The 23,084-nt window shown below is 36.4% G+C and overlaps 2 protein-coding genes and 1 long non-coding RNA gene across 4 annotated transcripts; 1 reads left to right on the top strand and 2 right to left on the bottom strand.

The window, feature by feature from the left end:
- Positions 1 to 6,308: 6,308 nt before the first annotated feature.
- On the bottom strand, positions 6,309 to 7,795 carry LOC119999564 (transcription factor MYB1R1-like). 2 transcript variants are annotated; one of them, XM_038847198.1, is made up of 4 exons: positions 7,664 to 7,795; positions 7,288 to 7,537; positions 6,978 to 7,186; positions 6,309 to 6,892 (listed from the first exon to the last, which is right to left on the bottom strand). In XM_038847198.1, exons 2-4 carry the CDS (start codon positions 7,451 to 7,453, stop codon positions 6,512 to 6,514), a joined length of 756 nt encoding a protein of 251 aa, XP_038703126.1. In that variant the 5' UTR covers positions 7,454 to 7,537; positions 7,664 to 7,795; the 3' UTR covers positions 6,309 to 6,511. The 2 variants fall into 2 exon arrangements, with proteins under 2 accessions (XP_038703126.1, XP_038703125.1); XM_038847197.1 differs by lacking the exon at positions 7,664 to 7,795 and having other exon boundaries at positions 7,288 to 7,655.
- Positions 7,796 to 14,513: 6,718 nt separating this feature from the next.
- Positions 14,514 to 17,224, top strand: LOC120000475. Its single transcript, XR_005468627.1, has 3 exons — positions 14,514 to 14,743; positions 15,328 to 15,675; positions 16,562 to 17,224. It is a non-coding gene; the product is annotated as an uncharacterized LOC120000475 (long non-coding RNA).
- Positions 17,225 to 18,397: 1,173 nt separating this feature from the next.
- Positions 18,398 to 20,669, bottom strand: LOC120000474 (glycosyltransferase family 92 protein RCOM_0530710-like). Its single transcript, XM_038848565.1, has one exon. The coding sequence runs from the start codon at positions 20,339 to 20,341 to the stop codon at positions 18,605 to 18,607; it is 1,737 nt and encodes a 578-aa protein (XP_038704493.1). The 5' UTR covers positions 20,342 to 20,669; the 3' UTR covers positions 18,398 to 18,604.
- Positions 20,670 to 23,084: the final 2,415 nt, after the last annotated feature.

Here is a 23,084-nt window from a genome sequence, read left to right as displayed (position 1 = left end):
AATAATTCTTCCTCTTATATTGCTCTTCGATGTTTGTTAAAACATTTTTTGACATGCTTGAGTATGTGCACCAAAGGCTGTCGTATCTCCAAACATGATGAATAACTCAAGATATTCCTTACAACCTATTTTTCTTCCACAATAAAAGCTAGAGTAAAAGAGATGATACGCATAAACAATATCTCAAATTGCAAGAACCTTCGACATTCGACAGAATACTCTTATTGTATGATGCCATTTTTGGGGAGAAAGAAGAGAGAGAGTTAGAAAGAGAGAGAGAAAAACTTGACAAAGTAAAGTTTAAGCTTGAGTGAATGAATGAACGTATGTTTGGGTGAAGACATTAAACGGTTTATATAAAAATTTGAACATCTTAACTCATATCATTATAAAATTAACTCCCAAGAGTGATAAAAAGATAATAATCAAAGCAAGATCAACCGCAAAAAAACAAAGAACCGCAAAGAAAAACAACATTCTTAGGAGTAATAATCCCACTCCATATGACTTACTCTCTTCCATAGTAATCTTGTTCCATAAATATAATTAATGTAGTCTGTCTAAAATATAATTTAAAAAATTCTTACAGTCTTACTCATACCGTTTAGAAGGCTAGAACTTTATGCCTGAACATAAGTGGGTGTCCTCTATTTGATGAGTATTTTTGTAGCAGCTACAAATCCAACTTGGACTTGTAGAGGTTTGCAAGCATATGGATACTTAAATCGTGTCTCATGATGAATAGTTTTTTCATGTGTCTGATTTTAGGTCGCAAATGCACAAATTGCAAAAACTAATGATTTTTTGTCATTTACGGGAAAAAAATATAAAATGAGAGAGAGTTGTAGAGAGATGAGAGAGAAACTTAACGGAGTGATAATGAATGCATGAATGAATGAAGTGACATGTTTGAGTGATTATGGCGTGTGAGCATAACTTTTCTTGATCAAAACAGTAACTTTAATAATATAACAATAATTATACTAGTAATAAATTTGTATATATAGGTACTATTCAATTTAAAATGGCAAACTCCAATCGGTAGTTTGTATGATGAGTCTGGTGGTAAAGACTCCCTTTAATTCATCAAAAGCATTTTGACATTGGGTTCTACTAAGAGTTTCAAGCAAAGAAATATCAATCAACGAAATAATCAAAGCAAGAAAAAAAACAAAGAAGTAAGGACATAGATAGAATAACAATAGTTTCCAAAGAGAATACCACACCAAGTCAGTCATGCAAGTAGTAGGAAAGTCAAATTGAGTTCCTATATTTCACGATGAATAAATAGCATATAACGTACCAACTTTTATGAATTAATATTCCCAATTGGGGACTAACCTAGTCGTCGAACCCGATTCACACTCTGAATCAAGAAAACACAATAAAAATATTTCCATTCATATGCACCCAATACATAACCATCACAAAATTGAAAGAGAGAAACCGAAGCTACGAACACATCTTGAGCAATCGAAAATCACATCTACCCTTCGACAGTATAAACTAGAAAAATGAACTAGTCACTCATGATTTTGGTGATAAGCAACAAATTTATTATCATCTAAATCAGAGTTTAAACCAAAATCAAGAGATACACAAAGAAATTTAAAGAGAGGTTGAGAGAAAACCTAAACTAGAGAGAGGCTATAAGGGAAGATGAGAAAAAGATGGGAGACAAACCCTTGGAGTAGGGTTTTAGTCTCATTGAGAATGTGTAAATTTCAAAAGGAAGTTTGAATATTTGAGCACCTCGTTTTTACAAATTATCAAGGGTTATGTTGTACAAGTCAAGTGTGGACTTGAACTCAGAATGGTCTGCCAGCTTGTTGTAGTGTGGATTTGTAGCCATGTGCGTGTTGGGATTTAACAAAACAAAATCGAATATAGAAAATTTGTGGAAACAAAGGAGAAAAAGAAGACACAAGATTTAACGAGATTCGGCACAACTTACCTACATCCCCAAGCGAAGAACAACGAAGAATTCCACTAATATGATGAAGATTACAAAAAAAGATGAGTTCTTGTACTCAACAACTAGCCCAAATCCCTCTCTCTCGCTCTAGACGGCATTCTCCCAGTGTTTACAACTCAAAACAACTCACAAAAGTCTGCCACACTAAAAAACCCTACAAATAAAATCTATTTATAAGGTCTGTATAGTGTAGATCTGCGACAACTATCTGGACGGTTATTGAACTAACTCCAAAAAATTGCACTGTTGTCCAGATGACTTGAGAAGTTGTCCGGACGACTCAACCAAAATAGCTCTTTTTGAGCCAAACAATCATAGTGCGGCTATAGCCTTGGGCCAAAATGGACACATTCCAACATTTAGAGGAACAAAAGTTGCTCACGCCCAATTTTGCCAGTGTGTAGACTCTTTTTTTGTAAAACGCTAATATAATATCTGGTTTAACTGTATAACCTTTTATTGGATTTTTTGGTTATTTCAAAATAGTCAAAGTTTCCCCTTAAAGATAATTTGCAAAAGTTTCCTTTCACATTTTGTTGGTGCAAAATCCCACATTGAAAAAAATTTTCGGTTGAGAAATTGTTCACGGATAATTAAACCCTTTTTTATAAGTCCAAGTGAGATTGATGTTGCAAATGAGCCATTGGTTGAGTGGCAATGACTTTGCATGTCCCTGACTGAGGTCATGGGTTCTAGTCTCACCTCCTCCGAATATTTATAAGGAGGTGTGTGGGCTTAGTCTGCCCCTGCGTGGGCTTGATTTGTGCCTCCTGCGTGGGGCCTGTTGACACCTGTACTTTCATAGGCTTGATCTGGTGGTGTGTCGTATATTGTATTTGTACTTGTATTCAAAAAAAAAAAAGTGAGATTGATGTTAACTCAACCTCTTTTATTTTGGATGATTGTGACTGAAAATCAAACAATAATAGTATTCATATCTGGTAAGAGCCAAAGACTCAAAGACGAATATTAAAGTATGTACAATATTATTATTATCCCAAAGTTGATATAAGTATGTACAATATTATTGGTTATGAAAAAAAATGTCCTTGTCAAAGACAGATCCATCTCCGAAATCCAAGTAGATGGCAGTAGGGTGAAGAAAGATTCGAGGTCATTGACTAATGATGGGTTTGGTGCCAGATTTCGACTTACTACTTGGTCGCTATTTCGCAACACATGGTGTGTTGAAAATCCACAAATAATATTGTCCGCTTTACACTACTAGAATAAATATTTTTTGCCTCCATTGAATATCGAGACAAAATACGAATTTTCCGTGGCTAATACTTTTTGCTTCGGCACTGCCACGGCAATGAAGGAGTGGATTTTGGCTATGTAGCAAATAGTTTTCGCCACGGCAAGAATGTCGTGGTAGAGATTTTTGCGACGGAAAGAGGTGAGGCAAAAAGGATCGTGGCTCAAATTTATACATTTTGCTTCACTAATTTTCTCGAAGCAAATAGAATTCAAAAAAATAACAAGCTGCGTTTGCTTCACCCTATTACCATGGCAAACAAATTCACATTTTTGGACATTAATATTTGCTTCAACTATTATGCCAAACCAAAAGGCTAAAAAAATTCCAATAAATTAAATATAATTAATCAATGTCACCTGTATTTATTTTTCAACAAAATTTTCAATCACAAAAGTCTCAATGACGAAACAACCATCTACACTCAAAAAGAATGAAACTAACAATTTCCTTTAAGTAACATCTATCCAGAAAATGTTTAAACAACAAAATATATAATCCTCAATCAAGATATAACTAGTGCTGCAAGTTTACTCTCACGATCTTGGAGTACTATCATCTCCTACAGACTCTCTTAATATGTCTTGTACACTAGCTACATCCTGAACTTGCAATATATGACATATAACCCATTAGGGAGATCAAGTGCCATCCTTTCATGAGGTTTCAGTAAAGCAGTTTAGACATGGATGGAAATTAGTCGACGATCAAGATAGAGGTTGCACATTCACTGTAGTATAAAAAGTGGACAATGTCATTACCCAACCTGGACAAAAGATCCAACATTTGAAAAGTCATTCTTGTTCGTCCCCAATCCCAGACATAAACTCATCAAGAACATTCTGGGACTCAAAGAAAGTACTTGTATTGAACAAATATATAGAAGGGCATGCTGATTAGAATATAAACATGATAATGTTTGATGAGATAAATCATTGAACCAAATAAAACTTCATTACAAAAACATCCTGCATTAGAAAACTCACGGGGCAATTGAAAAAATAAATTGGAACACCTCTTGCAAAGAAAAAAACCTCAAAAGGATGAATAAATCCAACACACGAGTCGCATAAAAATAATTTAGAGATGTCCAAGCAAGAGTTATATCACAGTTGAATTTATTTATTACCTGGCAGCAGACAGGAACACAGAGGAACAACAGGCTGAGATGTCAAAGCTGATTTTAAAATATTGCCTAGCAACACATGTGAACACGAAAATACAATAGGCGGTTCAGCTAAATCCATAAGTTAGAGCAGATTTTATGGACATGGCATAACCAAATCGAAATAAAATACAATAATAACCGTTGTAAATAAAATACAGCAATACCATGGAGTTTCTACAAGGTTTTTCGGTTGTAGCAATGTCCAACTGTATGGTCAGAATCAAAATGACACAAATCCGTGATACAGAGAAAAATCAGAATTAAAATTACTTATAGCCTGGTCTGCTGATAATCTCCTAGAAACATCCCTACAAACCATCTTCCTCATCTGATATAGTTGATAAGTAGTTTTTTAATGTTTATATATAACAATGGTAAGTGATTCTGCAAACAAGGGGCAGATCAGTCCATTGAAGCTTCTTCTCCTTCACTGAACATCCATGGATGTCCTTTATATACAAATACAATAAAACTTAATACGCTTTTGATTTTGAAGGGACCCAAAATAACACAAATCAGTAAAAACAAAGAAAATTAAAATTAAAACTTACTGAGAGCCTAGTCTGCTGATAATCTCTTAGAAACATCCCTACTAATCAGAGAAAATTAAAAATTAAAACTTACTGTGATCCTAGTCTGCTGATAATCTCTTAGAAACATCCTTACTAATTATCGTCCTCATTAGATCCTTTGCAGGCACGGGCTGGGAAACCCGTGGAGGAAATCATAGGTTTTCCCTTCACCGTCCTCTACTCCCCCAACGAACCCGCAGTTCCGAAGCCGTTATGGCTTTAATGGACCTCGCGAATCAAAGATGGGTAAAAAAAGAAAACTAAATCGTTCCGTCTTTTGCCAGAGCTCAATAAATAGGTTTTTAACCTAATCGCGGTCATGATGGGACGAAAGGATGAAGGAGAAGATAAACTTGTATTGAATTCATCCGTAGATGCATGCACTGAAACGAAGAGCTGTTTCAGTGATGGAGAAAAAGATTTTCGATTTAGGGTCTGTGTGTAGAGAGAGAAGCGATTAGGGTGAGAGTGAAATTAGAAATATGGAGCCAAAATTTCACTTAGCAGGATATTGTTGCCGCAAAAAAAAAAAAAACTTTTTTGCCACGGGGGAGTTATTTGCCGTGGCAAAATTAGATGTATTAGCTTCAGCTTTTAGTTCAGTGGCAAATATAGTGAAGCAATTAATAACTAATGTCACGGGATCAATTACTGAAGCAAATGAATGATTATTTGTTTCGGAATCTGATTCAGTGGCAAAGATGATGAAGCAACTAGCCATTATTCTTGTAGTGTTAGGTTGTTCAATTCTCAAGGATACATCGGGTCCGCACGACTTTATTCCTACTTAGCCCAGCTACTAAGGATCGAAACCCATGAGTCAAAACCCAATTTACTTTGATTAGGAAAAATACTTTGTTTGTATAATGAGGGAGGGTTTGATCTTATAAAGTGTAAGAATCCTACATCTTTTTCCGACGTAGTACTCGACATGGTGGCCGGAATTTGCAAAACAACACCCAATGACTTCAATTTAAATCTATTATACAAAAATTGTAAGATTTAGTTGAGCTTAAATGATTATTTCCTAACCAAGTTGATTTAAGATTTGGTTATGCTCATAGAGGAAACCAATTACTTAATTTATTGAGGTACATTTTTCTTATCATTACTATTATTTTTCTATTTTTAAATTTTTAGATGTGGCATATATTCTAACCATATATATGTGATTATTAGTTCAATTATATTTACAGTTAATTTATAACATAGACAGAGTACTCGTTGCTCCATCAATCTAAAAAACGACACCCCATCTTTCCGTTTTAACATCTCTCTAACCTTTTTTTAAATATCGTTGAGTTGTAAGTTTTCCATTGAAATCGAACTTCCGACAGATAGTTACTTAATCAAGTCAATTATCAACCGAACTACCTTTCGTTGGTACCATATACAAACAAGGAATCACCTAATACCTACTAAATTTCCCATTCTTTTCCACTTAATCAGAAATTCTTGATTTGTTATCTAAACATCAATCCCACATACTTCCAATTTACAACATCACATAATTAATTAATTAATATATATTATCATCTTCATGCAACACTGATAATGCTATCTCCACTTGACATGGCCTCAAACGTCGATGAAGAGTGCGGTGACTGCTCCTCCGAGGACGGCGTTGAAAGCTTCAGGGATAAGGACGTCTTGTGGTTCAAAGATAGATCGGCCATTTTGGATGACGGAGGAACCGGAAGTATCGGTACGGGACGGATTGGTTTAGTGGATGATTTCCGTTGATTGATTGGTCCTAACCTGAGATGCTCCATTGACTGCTCCCCGGTGACCGGTAACACGACAGGACTAAGCGAGACTGCAAAACTTGAAACCGGATATCCTCCCAGATTGCAACTTAAATGCGTCTGTGGCGGTGGTTGCCCCGTCGTGTCATGGTGGATTCGATCTTCTTCTATGAACTGAAAATTGAAATTCAGGCGAGATAGCTGAGGACTAAACAGTCATCGAAATTTTTTGGTGATGATGAATAAGTAAGTAGTTTACCGAATCGGTGGTGATGTCAAAGAGACTAGATCTGCGACGCCTCCGATTTTGGTTGTTCCGGCGGAGAAAGTACTTTTGTGCGTGACTCGCCACCTGAGTCGGCGTACGCGTCTTCACAAAATTCCTTGAAATTCCTCTCCAATCTCCTTTCCCTACTTTCTGCAATCCCAACAGAAATAGCTTGTGTTCCTCCTCCGTCCACGGCACACCTAAAATCAAATCCAACGCAAACAATTCAAAATTGAGGGAAAAGAAGTCAATCAGAAAAGTCATTTTCGCCGGCCGGTACTTGAATTCTGAAATTGCATACCTCTCTTGCGCTCGCGACTTCTGCCGGATGCATGAACGACGTCGTCCGATGCGTAGCCGGAATCGGGGTTGGGATCCTGAGGCTGATCAAATTGGGAGAGATTGTTCATGCTCACACTTTTTCTGAAAGAGCTGCTGCTCTCACCGAGTCGCACACCAAAAAGCATGATTCCATTGTCGCCGGAGGAGGGACCACCACTTGCGCCACCAGCCTCCGCGCAGGTGCGGGAGTTGTGGCCGTTGTTTCCACACTGTGAGCAAGTTCGAGACATCATCATCTTCAATACAGTACTGTTAATTAATCCATGAAAAGCGAAACAGCAAGGAAGAGAGAGAGAGAGAGAGAGAGAGAGAGAGAGAGAGAGAGGAGAGTATACAGAGGAGAGGAGAGAGAGAGTCTCTGCTTTGGTTGATATAAGTAAAGATTAGGGAAATGTATGTTGTAATGCTTCCCTCACTAATGAACAATGACTACATAATATGCTATATTCATCTGGGTAGCCAATTGACTCAGGACCGTTCAATTTCTCTTACCTGGCAAAACTATATAAAAACAAGGGGTTTCCAATTTTAGCAATATTCCATATCTTCTGTCTTAAGCTTAAGCCTAAGGCCAATTATAGAATACCCCTCCGCCAATGGTTGGAAGAGATTATTGGTAGCTTAGTTTATTATATGTTGACTAAACTTTCAACCACGTATGTAAAATAAGTTAATCTGTGAACTCCATCAAAACTGGACATTACAGGTTCGAAACTCCACTCACACGCTAACTTTCGTAAGGTCGCCTTCACAATGTATCCACCTAGTAATTAGGGGTGACAAAACTCTATATGATATGGATTAAATCAAATTTGAATATAAGTTATATGTCTGAAATCCGAGTCCAACACGAAATTTTTGTCCAGTTTAAAACCGAATCCGGATTCAAACATAGAAATCTTGTCCGGACCCTAACCCGGATTAGATTATTGTCCAACTTACTTTGTCAGGATTTATAATGATTCGGTTTTGGTTAACTAATTACGTCCGAAATCCCAATGCAGATTAGGGTCTGAACATATAAATATTTCATAAAAACATAATGTTGTCAAACCCAGAACCGATTCGTAACTGATTTTTTGCCACCCCTACTAGTAATTACCCAATAGATACTAAACTCGCATAAGGATTCTACGTGACCAAAAATAAGGTAAAGTCTTAGACATCCTTGTCTTGAAAAAAGAAAAAAGTTTGTGCACAAATTACTAAAAATTAAACACCTCATAGGAGTTTATTATAACTTATAAGCTAACTTATTCAATTGATATTGAATTTCGCCCTCTAATATTGGATGTTGATTTCCGCCCCTCACGAGAAACTATGAACTTTTGACTCTGTGATTTATTGATTTTCAAGTATTTCATTCCCATTCTCCCTATAATCTTAGTAAGTCGCAAGGTATTAATATAAGGAGTTGAACTATAATCTTTCATTTGAAAGAATTTATTCGCACCCACCTCGATCAATTCTGAGTGGCTATATATATATATATATAAGATTTTTTTATTATTTATTTCATCTTATAAAGTGCTTAACACAAAAGATTCACCAAATGGAGCCTAATATCATATTTTACGCAATTATATACTTTTAAGTATATTCTAGGAATATTCAATTATGATATTATTATCTATTATTGGTTTGTGGTTGACGTTAAAAGTTATATATAATTGGTAGGGAATTAAAATGTTTGAATATAAATAAAAAGAATGGTGGTAGAGATGTTGAAACAATAACATTAAACATTAAAAAAAGAAAAAGAAAAGAGGCAGATGGTGGGGAGGGACAGAGTGTGTCTCCACCGTCAACTTGGCATATTCTTGTGCCTCATTGACAAGGATTTGGTTAATTGTTGTTAAAATATCAGTCCCACATCGATTGACAACCATGCGTGATTTATAAATCCAAGCCATCCTTTAACAAGCATTTAGGTTTTTTCCTAGGTTTAAATGAGTTAAATTTGGTTCACTTGTTAGGTATAGGAGGAACAAATCCGTGCAGGTTCGATGTATCTTTAGATTTAGAATCGATAAACCAAAAAGTAATAATACATTTGATTTGATTGTATAAGAGATATAGATTTACAACAATTGTCTAATAATACTTGGTGTCTACTCTTGTTATTTAATCGACAATGGTGAATGGTGGTGGGTACTGTCCAGGATAAGATATCAAGGACCCCACTAATCACCCAACACTAACACAAAATTCATCCCCCTTCAACCTTTGGTTTGTGGTTGTGGTGGTGGTGGATTCTTTTTTGCTTTTTCAAGTTTTCTTGATCGTTTTCATGGGGACTCCATACTTTTCCTTTTTCTCTGACCTTTTAGCAAGAGCTGATAACGTTACACGCTGTCAGTTGACAGTCGAATGTTCATGGACTACTTTTGGGGATGAGAGATTTAAGGTATTGGGCTGTGACGTTAACTGCTAGCTCGGTTTAGATTTACCTTTCAGAGCACGTGTTAGTCGCTAGTGTCTTCTTTTTTACATTGATTTTATTTTTGTTTTTTTGGGTGGCGTTGTCTGAATGTCTTTGTCACATGCAAATTTAACCTCGACACAACTCGACGACTTTAATGGCGGCTGTTATTCTTTTTTATTTTTTTGATATTAATACTTTTTTAAAAAATTTTAAAAATATAAATTACAAGTATTAATAATTTCAAATCTATTGCGTTATTTTATGTTGTATAAATAAATCGCATTTACTAAAGAAAATGCATAAAGGCTTTAGTGGCTTCAAATCGTTGGATGCGAAGTTTATAACATGTTTTTTTAAGATTCAATAGTTGAATAATAAATCAAGAGAAAAATACATTTTTAATACCTCAAAAATGACGACAATTTGTATCATAAATCAAACAAATGGTTTAAAGATAAACAAAATTTGTATCATATGTGAATACAAATATTTGAGTTTCTCTTATTTTTCTTGAATGAAGTGAATATTTTTTTTCAATAGTTAATTTTTTATTATTGATTTATTTTTTCATGTGCCATATGGAGCTAAAGAAAAAGAAAGGAGAAGAAATAGTGTCAGATGGTGAAAGACATTTTAATTTTTGTGTCTATTTTTAATTATGTAATAATTGAAAAACAAAATAAATGTCAAAAATAGTTTTACTTGACTGTCCTTTTCCATCTCTTTTGTTATTTCTGTGTCTTTCATTTTCTTCGCCGATAGGCCTCCATCTGTGTCTAGCCACATGCACCCATATACTACTAATCTACGCAAATCAAAATATGCAAAAGCTAGAAAAAATTTCACTCCGTTGTTCGCGTAAGCTCTTGCTTATTTTTGGTAATTTAGAACTATATCGTATAAATTTATTACTGATCGAGAAGATAAAGTCTACCAGTTCAACAAAGCCCTATATGGTATGAAATAGGCTCCAAGAACCTGGTACAACAAAATTGACTCTTTTCTTGTACAACAAGACTTCAGATGGAGTGACCATTAGCTTAATTACATTGTATATGAAGTTTGATGACGATCATTTAATTGTTTCTTTCTATGTGGACGACTTCTTGGTGACTAACAACAACTCTACCTTAATTTATAATTTCAAATCTCAAATGATGTAGCAGTTCGAAATGTTTGATTTTGGAGAAATGAAGTATTTCCTTTGTATGGAGATTCACCAAGATGGTTATGGCATCTTCTTCTCCTAGAGGAAGTATGCCCTAAACTTGTTTAAAAAGTTCAAGATGGAGATGTGTAAGTCAGTTACTTCACCCCTGGTGGTGAATGAAACATTGTCAGTAGATGATGGTGATGCTAAGGCTGATGCTTCTATGTATAGAAGATTGGTTGGTAGGTTATGGTACCTGACAACAACTAGGCTTGATCTCATGTATGTTGCTACTAGGTTGTTGTCTAGGTTCATGAGCTCACCAACTCAAGTGCATTTTGGAGTTGCAAAGGGTGTTGAGATACATCAAAGGCACAACTGACTATGGAATCTGGTATTTGAAGGATAAGGGAGGTGCCCTTTAAGGCCGAGTATGTTTATATTGATTGGGCTGGTAGTACCACTTATTTCAATAGTACTAGTAGATTTGCATTCTCTCTTGATTCAAGTGCATTATCCTGGAGCTCAAAGAAGCAGGAAATGGTGACACAATCCACTGTAGAAGCTGAATACATCGCAACTGCTGCAGCTTCCAATTATGCAGTGTGGCTAAGGAAGCTTCTTATTGATTTGGGTCATGGACAAAATGAAACCATGATGTGTTATAACAAGTCTGCCATTGCAGACTTTGCATGTTTGTTTTTTCTCTCCATTTCTATGGTTTAAAATACAGCTTCTATATTCTTCATTCTGTTGATAATTTACATGAAAATAGTCAAACATTTCAAAGACTTGTGTTTAACTAATCTTGACTTTCAACCTATCTAATGTTCGATACTTGTTGAAATTCATTCACTTGAAGTGTTTTTTCATTTTGTGTGTCTTTTTTTGATCGGTAGCACTTATCATACATAAGTCTATCATCCATAAACATACATATATAGGTGGCATGCCACATAGGAAAGCTGAGTAGGAAAATTCAAAAAAATTAAATGAAAAGGTGGGATTGTGTAAACTACTCTCTGACACACATCACACAAACCGAGACTTAAAACCCCATAGCTGTTTTCATTTACTCTCACACACATACACACAAACCGATTTTCAAGTAGAGAAGATGAGAGGGAAACACGATTCTCTATAGGGAAGTCGTCGCCGTCTCCGTTGCCGAGAGTTCCATTGCGAAATCGATATGAGGTTTACACAGATCTTCGAAGGAAGAAGGACGAGGAAAGGTATGAACCCACTGCAGTATAAATCAAACTGATTTTTGTCTCAATAAACATCATGGATATGAAAAAAAAAAGCACTGGATAGCTGATTTTTTAACGATATTCTTAATATTACGTTTGTTTGACGTCGTTGGAACTATTAATTTCATTGTTGGGTTGAATTTTTACAATTATTTTGATATTTTTTGAGTTAATGGCATGTAATTAATTGTTGTTTTGAGATTTCTGAGCTGAATGCCATGTAGTTACCTGTTTGTTAGAGAGATTTATAGTTTGTGAGCTCAATGATGCGCATTTAGTTGGAAAATTTCTAAGCTCAATGCCATGTAATTACCTGTTTATTTGAGAGATTTACATTTTATGAGCTCAAGGATATGGATTTAGTTGGGAATTTTCTCAGCTCAATACCATGTAATTACCTGTTTCTTTGAGAGATTTACAGTTTATGAGCTCAAGGATATGGATTTAATTGGAAATTTCCTGAACATTGCTGTGCAATTAGTACTTATAAAAACACTGTGTTTAATTCATGGTGCAGAATGACAAAAATTAGGGCACATCAGGTCAAGAAGCCACCCATTTATGCGACTGAAAAAGACCCTGCAACAACAAAAGAAAGAAAGCGGAATTCTAACCCACTCCATTATAGAGCTCGTCTGATTCACCAATTACCTAATGACAATGATTACTCATGGGATGCAAATCTTTGCAAAGCTGTGCAGATGATTAACAAGTAGTAGAGTAGTTGGTTTGTCTTGTATGGGTGGCTTTTGTGATTATTAACTGTAGTTTTTGGCAATTACACTGCTATCAACTATAATTACAATGACGTTGATGTTAATTACTTTGTCTACCACTTCAACTACATTTCTAGTTTTTATTAATTTATTTCTCCATTTTCAAATACCTTGATGTTCAGTTATTTACATTAAACAACTATCAAATTAACCCCTTGTTTGAAAGGTAATTATATACTAATCCAGTGTAACAAATAAATGATCCAATGTAGTAAGGGTCTGCATCATTAACTTCATTTATAGATGACATATAAACATATGCAATAGCGTAATAAGTCACTAGGACGTATGTGGCCGTGTAATCGGTCATTTTATCCATTTTCTACAATGTAATAAGCTTATTTAACAGTGCAATTAGGCACAGTTACAGCGTAATATGGTACATTGACAATGTGATTATCCACTGGTACATATGTGACATCATAATAAGTCACTAGGACGTATGTGGCAATGTAATCAGTCATTTTATCCATTTTCGACAATGCAATAAGCTTATTTGACAATGCAATTAGGCACTGTTATAGCATAATAAGATACATTGACAGCGTAATTATCCACATGTGTAAAGTCAAAAAGCTGGCTTTACAAAATACAAACTGAACACAAACAAAACAGAGCACACATGAAACATAACAAAATCTCCATATTTCCCTCTTGATTCAACTTCAGTCAACCTCCTCAATCTTTGGGCCTTGGACACCATCACTGCCAGTAGAACTACCACCATAGTCACCATCCATAAGCATATCACCTCTAGAACCTCCTCCACCACCCTAATACATCTTAGCAAAATGAATGAACGGATCCAAGTCGTAGCACTCTACCTGCATCCTTAATCGACCGATCTCAAAGATGAAAAAATGATGATAAAGTCTGAAGCACAAAAGATGTAGCCCAACACCTAAACATGAGATCCCTGACATAAGATTGATGAAATAGATGTTCAATTTGCGCCATAGGATGTGAGGATGAAGAAACGCTAGCTACCTTGTAACAATGGTGTAACCCAAGAGGAAAGCATATGAGAGAGAAGAATAAGATCGACTTAAATGAGAGAGAAAATAAAGATAGGAGAGAGAAGCGTGATAGTATTGAAAGACAATGGCTTCACCCAGGTACAATAGATGAGAGAGAAATAATTTGAAAGATAATGGAAAATAGGCGGGTTAACCCCCTAATACACAAGCGGGAACAAGTTTTCAGCTTTTTTTAATCTCTAAATTTTTTTGGCTTTTTATCTATGTGGCATGATGATGTGGAATGCCACATCATTATGTATGTTTATGTATAAAAACTTTATGGAAGTTAACCATTTTTCGTTTTTTGACTCATCATCCCCATCAATAACCACGTTTAAGAATGGTATCAATTAATACCGATTCTTAGTACAAAATGTATCAAAACACAACTGTGGCTGAGATTGAGATTTGGGGGAGATATTTATTTGAGGACCCAGTTTGCATTTTACAAAAAGGCCCATCTTTATAAGCCTAGTAAGATTTATTGGACCACAATTTACCCAGAAACGAGAAAATGAGAGAACAAACTCAACCCAACCCAGAGCGAGAAAAAGTAGAAAACCCAAAAGATGGAGAGGATTGAACTCCCAGCCTTTATTTCACTTCAATGGAAGCGGGAACTATCATATCGTCAACAGTTCCATTCAGTGGAGCTATATACGCCCTATCAGCAAAGCCGAGGAGAGATTGGGTATCGAACAATGAAGATTTCGTTCGGAGCTTGCCAATATGCGTCGGAGGGGTCATCATGCTCCCTGTGCTCTTTAATCGCACGGTTTTGCCGGCTAGTAGGTAAAGATTCTCGTAAATTGCTTGATCGTATTATTCAAATGATTGAATGAAGTTAATGGTCATGTTTGATTGAGATCTTATGTGGAACAACGACCAAGTAAAAAAAATTGTTATAAATTCTTCATTAATATAGCTTACAAATGCTGTTAAATGGAGAATTTTGGTTTACGTTCAGAGGAAAATTTTCATCAGCATGTCTTGTGGATCATGATTTTTTTTTTTGGGATAGATTATGGATCATGAATTTGAATAGGATAAATCACTTGTACTGGAGACTTTTTCCTACATGCATTGCCTTTTTTAAAAAAAATATAATCTGACCAGCTTATGGCCTGCTATGTTTATGACATATGGCTGTGAAAGCTAAAATCAGTTGGTTTATCATGCGAGGATAAATTAATGTTGAACAAGTGCATGCCTATTTTAGTGTTCATATTATGTAGGCCGTGTTGGTTCTCTCTTTTTGCAACTATGTTCGTAAGTATTGATTTATTTTGCTGTGAGTGAATATCCATTTGAGGCAGTTAGAGAGTTCCATTAATGGTTTAAGATGCTTAAGGGCCTCGCTCTATCTTTTTATGCAGTTCACAATGTAGGGCTGATCTATTGACACTTGGATTGGCTGTGACAAACAAATTAACTGGTCTGGCTGTCAATCCCGCCAAAATCTATCGCTGTGGTGAGGTCTCTCTCCCTCTCTCTCTGGTGTGGCCATTGGTTTCGTTGCATGTGTCTGTCCGCATGTACAAATACACAAACAGAAATTTGCACAAGACTTGAAATCCAAAAAAGTATAATTCTCTGGACTGCCTATTCATTTTGTAGATTGAAAATTTTCATTTATGAGCTTGATTTCAGGTAAATCCTCAAGATGTCGAGTGTCAGATCATATCTTCTCAACTCACCAACACTGTAATTTCTGAGTTATTATGGTAATACTCATTATTTCTCACTTTTATTTTTCTACTTTTTGATGAATTGAAATAGTTTCATGGTCTTTAAACTGAAGAATTTTTTGTGAGAACAATCATCAAATTTGACCCAAAATTGTGTGCTAAAGCTATATGATCTTTCTCATGTACACACAAGAGGGAAAAGGAAGAACTAAAAAAGAGCTAGCATAATAACTTGGACTAGGGTTCTCTAATGTCAATGGTCTACTGGTCTTTGTCTCAAAATCATTAAATTTGATTGAATGTGACCATGGTTTGTATAAAGCAATCAACTCTTTGAATATGATTTCTATAAAGCTACAACAAATTAGTTGAGCTTGCTACATTCCCCTTCAGTAGTTTTCTTTCCAAGGATCCTTCATTGCAACGTAGTAACCTATCTGATATCCATATCAAGATCTAAGTCTAATTAATAGTTTTACATGATAATGTTAATTCTTATTTCTGCATGTCCGTATAGTTTAAACTCTTTTAGACGCTGAAGTCCTTTTGAAGATTTTAGAAAGATTTTCCGCTCTGAATACCTAAACTGACCAGCAGAGTTTCTTAACTGATGTCTTAAGTGGAAGATGCTAATGGTATCTTTTCGAATACTTTCACCCTTTTCGCTGCAAGTAATATTTTCCCATTAGTTATGAAAGTACAGTTTTGATAGCTAGTTTCACCTAAAACTTGTCAGTTTCAAAAATATTCAATTTTCTCTTTTGAAGTCTGGCTTCAAATAATATAGATGTGTAATTAATTGAAAGGGAAAATGGGTGATGGATAATTACGATGCATCTTTTAATTTTCAGATAAGTATGCTTATGTAATTTGGAATCAGAGGTCCTGGTGACTATTGATATGTTGCTTTATTTATATGTAGGATGCTAAGAGGTAGAATGGAGCAAAATTATGCTGGTGGAAACACAGTTAACTACTTACTTTTTATGCCCTTCCTTAGGGTATGGGGTTCCTTTTCGACTGTCACATGCTGCAGATCTCTTTTTGTTGTTTAGGATTGCACCTGTATCCTAGAAATTAGAGTGGCAGCTGAATCATCCAATGACTGCGAACCTCTAGCAGTAGATGCTATTCAATTGATTCACGGATCACTCTATCAAAGTGTCATGAAATATTGAGCACGTAAGTAATTTGCCAGAAATTGCATTATTTATCAATATGGTAATCTCCTTCTTGCAATCTTGTGAAGTTTTCTGTGAAGAAGTAATTTTAACTAGATCACCAATTTTTAGTACCATTGTTTGCTGAGAGCTACTTGGCTAACATATCTCTTTATCCCGGGAAATCTGAGCTGCCCTTTTTGCCTTCAAACACACAGGTAAACTACAATGCATTAGTTGGCCTTGTTCAAGTTCCATTCAGATTATTGTAAAGCACTTGTTGTCGCTTCTCTTTTGGGCTTATGAAGATCATATACTTTCTTATTTGGGTTTATTAACCAGTGCCCTTGTCCTTTTGCTCTGTTTATTAACAAATCCCACGGTGTGTATTTCAATTTATATATAATTTCTGGCTTTGAAAGAAAGGTACACTGGCCATGTGTTAAAAAGGTGTCGCCCCTTAACCAATGCTCTTATGGCACCGGTTAGAGGGAGTGAGGGACCCTTTTTTATTTTACAGTATTTGGTGATATGAAAGTTAGGTGTAGTTTGAAGTACGATGCAATATTTTGTATTGTAGACACTAGACAACATTATCTCAAGACGTTCTCCTTTGGAATTATTCCTAATAACTAATTAACGCTTATTTTTATTGAATAACGGCCTCTTCACATATTATGTGGAATTAAGATCTGCGTACATCTTGCATGTTCCTAACCCCGCCCAGTAGGAGAGAGTTTTGTGCGCTGGTGTAGTTTACCTTTTTTAACTTGGTGAACTTAAATGTGATTTTTTTTTTTGATTGCATATTTGCATGCCCTTGCTCTATGTTGTGTAGTTAGTTTTTCCTTCTTGATTGAGGTGAAATTTTTTTTGTTCTTTCGTAAATTTGAAAACTAAATCTTCTTTGTGGCAGAAAGGAAATCAATGTTTTTCCCTTCTCCCACTTATCAAACAGTAATATAAATAAAGTCCGAATAAGGATTGAAGAAGCATTTTGTTTGTAGCCGACATAGAGTTACATCTAAGTGGAAAATCAATTGACCTTTTGTTCCCTGTTCCATCTTATTTGAAGCCTACGAACTCAGAGTAAGTTCTGTATGTTGTTGAATGAGCTGAATGATACATGATAGTTTCAGTTTTCAGGCTCTATTTCTTCTTTAAAGATAGTGCTTTGGCTGCATAGATCTATCTTTCTTTTGGTGATGTTTAATGTTCCCATGACATAAATGGAGCATACCGAGCTTAACCTGACATGCCTTTTGTCTCCTGTGCATTTCCTAAATTATCTCCCGGTAGATTTCATGCAACATTTTTTCATGTAACATTTATCTGCTGATCAGGCATGGATGGCATTTATTAGAGAGAAGCTGGATGCTACTCTAGGAAAATATCTTATCAACATTACACTGGCTGCCCAAAAAAGGAATTGAAACCGGAGACAGGAGGCATTGGGGCTTGCATTCATGATATTTATTGTATTCTTTATTTGTGTTACATCATATGTGCAATTTGTGTCAAGTGTACATCATCTTCACATTACAGGAATTATTAGTTACAGTTGTATATTATTTTCAGAGAACAGGAAACATACTCGATTTTTACGTAATATAAGCAGCAATGAATCAATATTTTTTGTTCACTAGAGCAGCAAGGGATTTAAAATTTACCGTAAATATCTCTCATTTCTGGTCACCAATTTACAGCCGTGTAAGAAACTTGTAAAGAAAAGAAATTTTTTTCGAAAAGAATGAATGTCACAAGTGTTGTCATTCTTTTTACATTGGGTACCAATTAAGGACTTGTTACGTTAAAGACCTCTCCCAGGGCAGGAACCCAGATGCCGTATCAGCAAAGTTGGCCAGAACAAAGTCTCGAAGGCCAGTGTCCCACACTTCACAGAACCTTCTGCGCCAATCTGGAGGTTCAACAGCCTCAGTTCCCAACCCAGGTGCTCTATCTTTTGACCCTTTATTTTGATCTTCTTGCCAGTCAACAACATAACTAGAAACCCTTCTGTAAAACTTAGCTTTAAAGGTCTCCCATGCCTGGTATTTGTAGTGGTTTATGACGGCAGTGGTTTCAGGTACATTTAAGTACCTGAAACCCTCCCTAAGCTTAAAGTGGTGAACTTTGTTAAGAAGGGTAAGATCAAGTGCTTCTGGACGAACAATAGATTTGTGTCGCTCCGAGCTTTGTAGCCGGCAAGTGTACCCTATAGTGACGCCTTGCAATGGGTGTGAGCTCAACCCAGATGGTCCAAAGCTATGGCAATCTGTTCTTATCTCAGCAATTCTCTTTGACGATGAAGAGAAATTCGCAATCAATGATCTTAAACCATTTTGACCCGAAACCACTTGCCGCCCACCTCGTGGAGGGAAGAAGAAAAACTCATCAACATCAAAGAATCCAACCCACTTGCATTCACTTCTTGCTCTCAAAGCACAGTGCGAAAAACCTGCTTCTTGGGATTTAATCCATGGCCATACATGCCTACTAACGTTATAATTCTTCAATGCAAGCTCGTCCATCACCTCTTCAATCCCATCATCGCTATTGTTATCGTAGATAAACCATCTGTCAACCCCAAGCCAGGCATGGTACATGATCCATTCCCTCAGCGTAAAGGCTTGGTTCCAAAGCATGGTACACGCACACAGCTCATACTTTTTCCTCTGAATTCTCTTTGCGGGCTTCAAATCATGAATTCTGGCTACGGAAGGCACAGGAACAACAGCGTTGGCGTGAATTACTGTGACCCGAACTTCCTGAGCTTTATCTGGATTGTTGCGGAGACTGCGAGGCAACAAACACCGCACCACCTCCTGGGCAGCCTTAATCGCCTTGGTAGTTGAAACAAGTCCTTGGTTTTTCTCCCAACTCTGAAAACCAAATTTGCAGCGAAGCTGCGATGGATCAGATTCTCTGTGCGGTCGAAGGTTTAATCCTTTGACAAAGACGAGTACTGAATTTCCATCCAAAGCCGCCTCATACGCCAATTCATCCCAATAAAGAACCGCCGGGTTCATCATCTGCCTTGACCAATCACCATCAGCAACGTCACCAGTCCTACTCAAAGTCACCGTAGCCGAGTAATTCGCCGGTGTCAGAGGACACCTCACGATTGACTTATGCTCCTGATATTCATTGAAAGAGAAGGCGCGTTGCGCTATAACCTGTTGATTTACCGAATCGTTGGAGTAGTACACACACTCCAGAACCAATCTCCGATCGAAGATTTTTTCAGAAACTATTAACAACAAATGGTCCGGGAACACGACCCGGTCCGCCACTCTGAGAGGCAGCTGTCTATTAGTAGAAGAATCTAGAACTAGGCGGCTCGACAAGCGCGACAGGGTGGACGACGCTTGGAGCACAGGATGAAACGACGTCGTACGAATTGTAAACCGATCGGAAGATATGAAGAGTAGAAACACAAAGAAGAAAGAAGAGATTAGCAGAGACCTCTGAGACAATAACTTGGTGTAAGCATAGGACCTGTAGAAGCGCTTTCGCTTGCGCCGTTGCTGCTCGGACTCCATGGAAAGAGAGGATTTAGAGATTAATTGTAGGATCAGATCTGAGGGATTCACGCAGATCTGGAAGGGACACAGGACACTTGTTTGAATTGTACAAAGGAAGGAAGCGAGAGTGTTGGGAATATTATTCTGTTATTGGTGTCGGAGAAAGAGAGAGGGGGTGTCGAAAGCGGTGCCGTCAAAGGTCTACGGCGTCGTGTGGTCTGAAATGACAATGAATTCAGTCAAATTTGTCTTGTAAGAGTTGGCTGATTTTTCTCGAATTGAGACGTGGATGACATCGCGTGAGGGGGACGTCTTCTCTCATTACTTACCGTTAATTAGGCTTCGTGAATTATACGCATCCCCTGCTTTCGCTTTCACAGAATGTGTGTTGTACTAAAATATTAAAATATTTATTTGAGAGCCACCATCAAAGGTTGTCAAAATTGGACCCCTTATCAAAGCCAAACAATTTTGCGTGATGCTATTTGGACCCCTATTTTTGCTATTTACACCCCCATTGATTAGATAATTTTTGGGATTGAAGCGGGTTGTCTCATCTCATATCATATTTGTCTATGCGTATAACAATAAGGCTAATGCTTAGGACCTCCAAAAAGTGACCCTCAAAATATCCTTATTTAATGTGGAGTGTTGGATGTGAAGTGGATCCTACATGTGTGTTTTTAATCAATGGTTATTTTAATGCCACATTGATTTGAGGGATTTTTGGAGGTCAAATTTTGAGGGTCTCTAACATTGTCCTAACAAAATAGAAAGAAAATAACGACGTTCATGCTTTTAAGACCCTTATTTTTACTTTTTATACCCCTTATTGAAAAGATACACTAAGAGGAATAGTTTTTATTTTTTTATTCTTTGTTAACCGTGGGTCCCACATGCTTTAGTCAACTTTTTTGTTAATTTTTAAAATCGTAAGACCCACCAACTTTACATTTAAATGAAATATTTATATGAAATAAATTAAATTATTAATAAACTACAAAACATACCATTAATTTATGGACAATGTTAGAGATTCCCAAAATTTGACCCCCAAAAATCGGATTAATACAATTTTTGACCACTGAAAGATGATCCATGTTCCAAATTGGTCCCTGACTCTCAAATTGTATCAATTTAACCATCAAAAATTCAATTTGTGCCAATTAAGCCACTTGGGCAGAGTGGAGCAATTTCGGTCAGTCAACCTACTGAGGTGACAGCTTGATTGTTAACTCATTTTATCCACGTGGATAATAATATCCAAGGTGGATATAATTAAATTATTTTGAAAATAAAATTACACATGCACAAATCACTGCCATACATGTTGACAAATCAGCAATTTTGTACCATATTTTCTATTGATAAGTCTGAATTATTATTTTTTTGCATATTTTCTATTGATAAGTCTGAATTATTATTAATTCGACTATATCAATGGCGATTAGGAAATAGGAACTTGCATCGAAAAATTGGAGTTCCGTTGACGTGGACGAGCGAAATCCTAACCAGTAAATGCCAATCAACGTTTGTGGCTTCTAAAAGCGGCGATTCAACGTCAGAGTGGCCGGAGAGGACCATTATACTTACACTCTTCTCCACCAGGTAACATTTCCCCTCTACAGTAACACTCTTCTCCACCAGGTAACAATCGGCATCCAGATGTGAAAGCTTCTTCTTGCCAGAAGGGGATACCAGATCTTCATCCCTCTGATCTATCTTGATCTACAATTACTTGTGGTTTTAATTTATCTTTCTAGATTGTTGAATTTTTTTAGTGGATTAGGGCTTAGGGTTTTACTAAGAAAGAGAAGCGATGAAGAGAGAGGAGAGGAGATAGGGAGCGGAAGCTTTCTGTAGACAGAGTGATGAATTAGGCGAATTCGATTTCTCCTTCGCTGCTACAGACGGAATTGAGAGTTGCAACCAATTTGTTGGATTGGAGAATTTTGAATAAAATTTGGGCAAAAATTAGGGTTTGAGTAGAGATTTGCTATATATCAACAGTTCCGTTTGTCACATAATCGAGTATGGACGGTCATTTAACAATCAACCTGCCATGCAGGCAGGTTGATGGACCGAAATTGGACAATTTCTGTCCCAATGATTTAATGGGAACAAATTGAATTTTTGATGGTCAAATTGACATAATTTGAGAGTCAGAGACCAATTTGAAACATGGGTCATCTTTCAGTGGCAAAAAATGGTATTAACCCCCCAAAAATCCCTCAAATCTATGTGGCATTAAAATAACAATTGATTAAAAACACATATGTGGGGTCCACTTTACATCTAACACTTTACATTAAATAGTGATAATAACATGTTCATGCGGCGGTGGAAGCATTTATCTTAGTGGCAAAAATGTCAAGCACTGTTTAGAACTAAGAAGATGTAATATGACATTGTACCTTGAAGCAATCAAGTGACCCATGTCTGGCATTGTCATCTAGTTCTGAAGTGGTGATGGTCTATCTGATTCTTAAAAGTTTAGTGAGTTATAAATGGAACATGCCCGATCATAATCATCAAATAGTTCACATGACCAGTTGAAGGCGAAGCAAAGTGTGAAGCGGTGATCCCTCTATGCATAATACATGCTTTGACACACATGAGGTCCTTTTTTTTTTTTTTTTTAAATTTGTGTTACTGTAACTTAACTTGTAGGTTCAAAAGCAACATAATAAGAGAGACATAAATATGTGTTTTTGGATAAAGTATAGTGACAATGTGGTACAAAACATATCATTAATTTATT

Source organism: Tripterygium wilfordii, chromosome 6, assembly GCF_013401445.1.
Source record: "Tripterygium wilfordii isolate XIE 37 chromosome 6, ASM1340144v1, whole genome shotgun sequence".
Taxonomy (NCBI): domain Eukaryota; kingdom Viridiplantae; phylum Streptophyta; class Magnoliopsida; order Celastrales; family Celastraceae; genus Tripterygium; species Tripterygium wilfordii.
The sequence above is the reverse complement of the archived record's forward strand: the minus strand, read 5'-3'. Positions and strand labels throughout refer to the sequence as shown.

Bases quoted from the DNA above. Each gene is read 5' to 3' on its own strand.
- LOC119999564 (XM_038847197.1), bottom strand. From the start codon at position 7,564: ATGATGATGTCTCGAACTTGCTCACAGTGTGGAAACAACGGCCACAAC. The intron at 7,187-7,287 runs GTATGCAATTTC...ATTTGATTTTAG, and splicing joins AAGTCGCGAGCGCAAGAGAG to GTGTGCCGTGGACGGAGGAG. The intron at 6,893-6,977 runs GTAAACTACTTA...TTCAATTTTCAG, and splicing joins TTGACATCACCACCGATTCG to TTCATAGAAGAAGATCGAAT.
- LOC120000474 (XM_038848565.1), bottom strand. From the start codon at position 20,341: ATGGAGTCCGAGCAGCAACGGCGCAAGCGAAAGCGCTTCTACAGGTCC.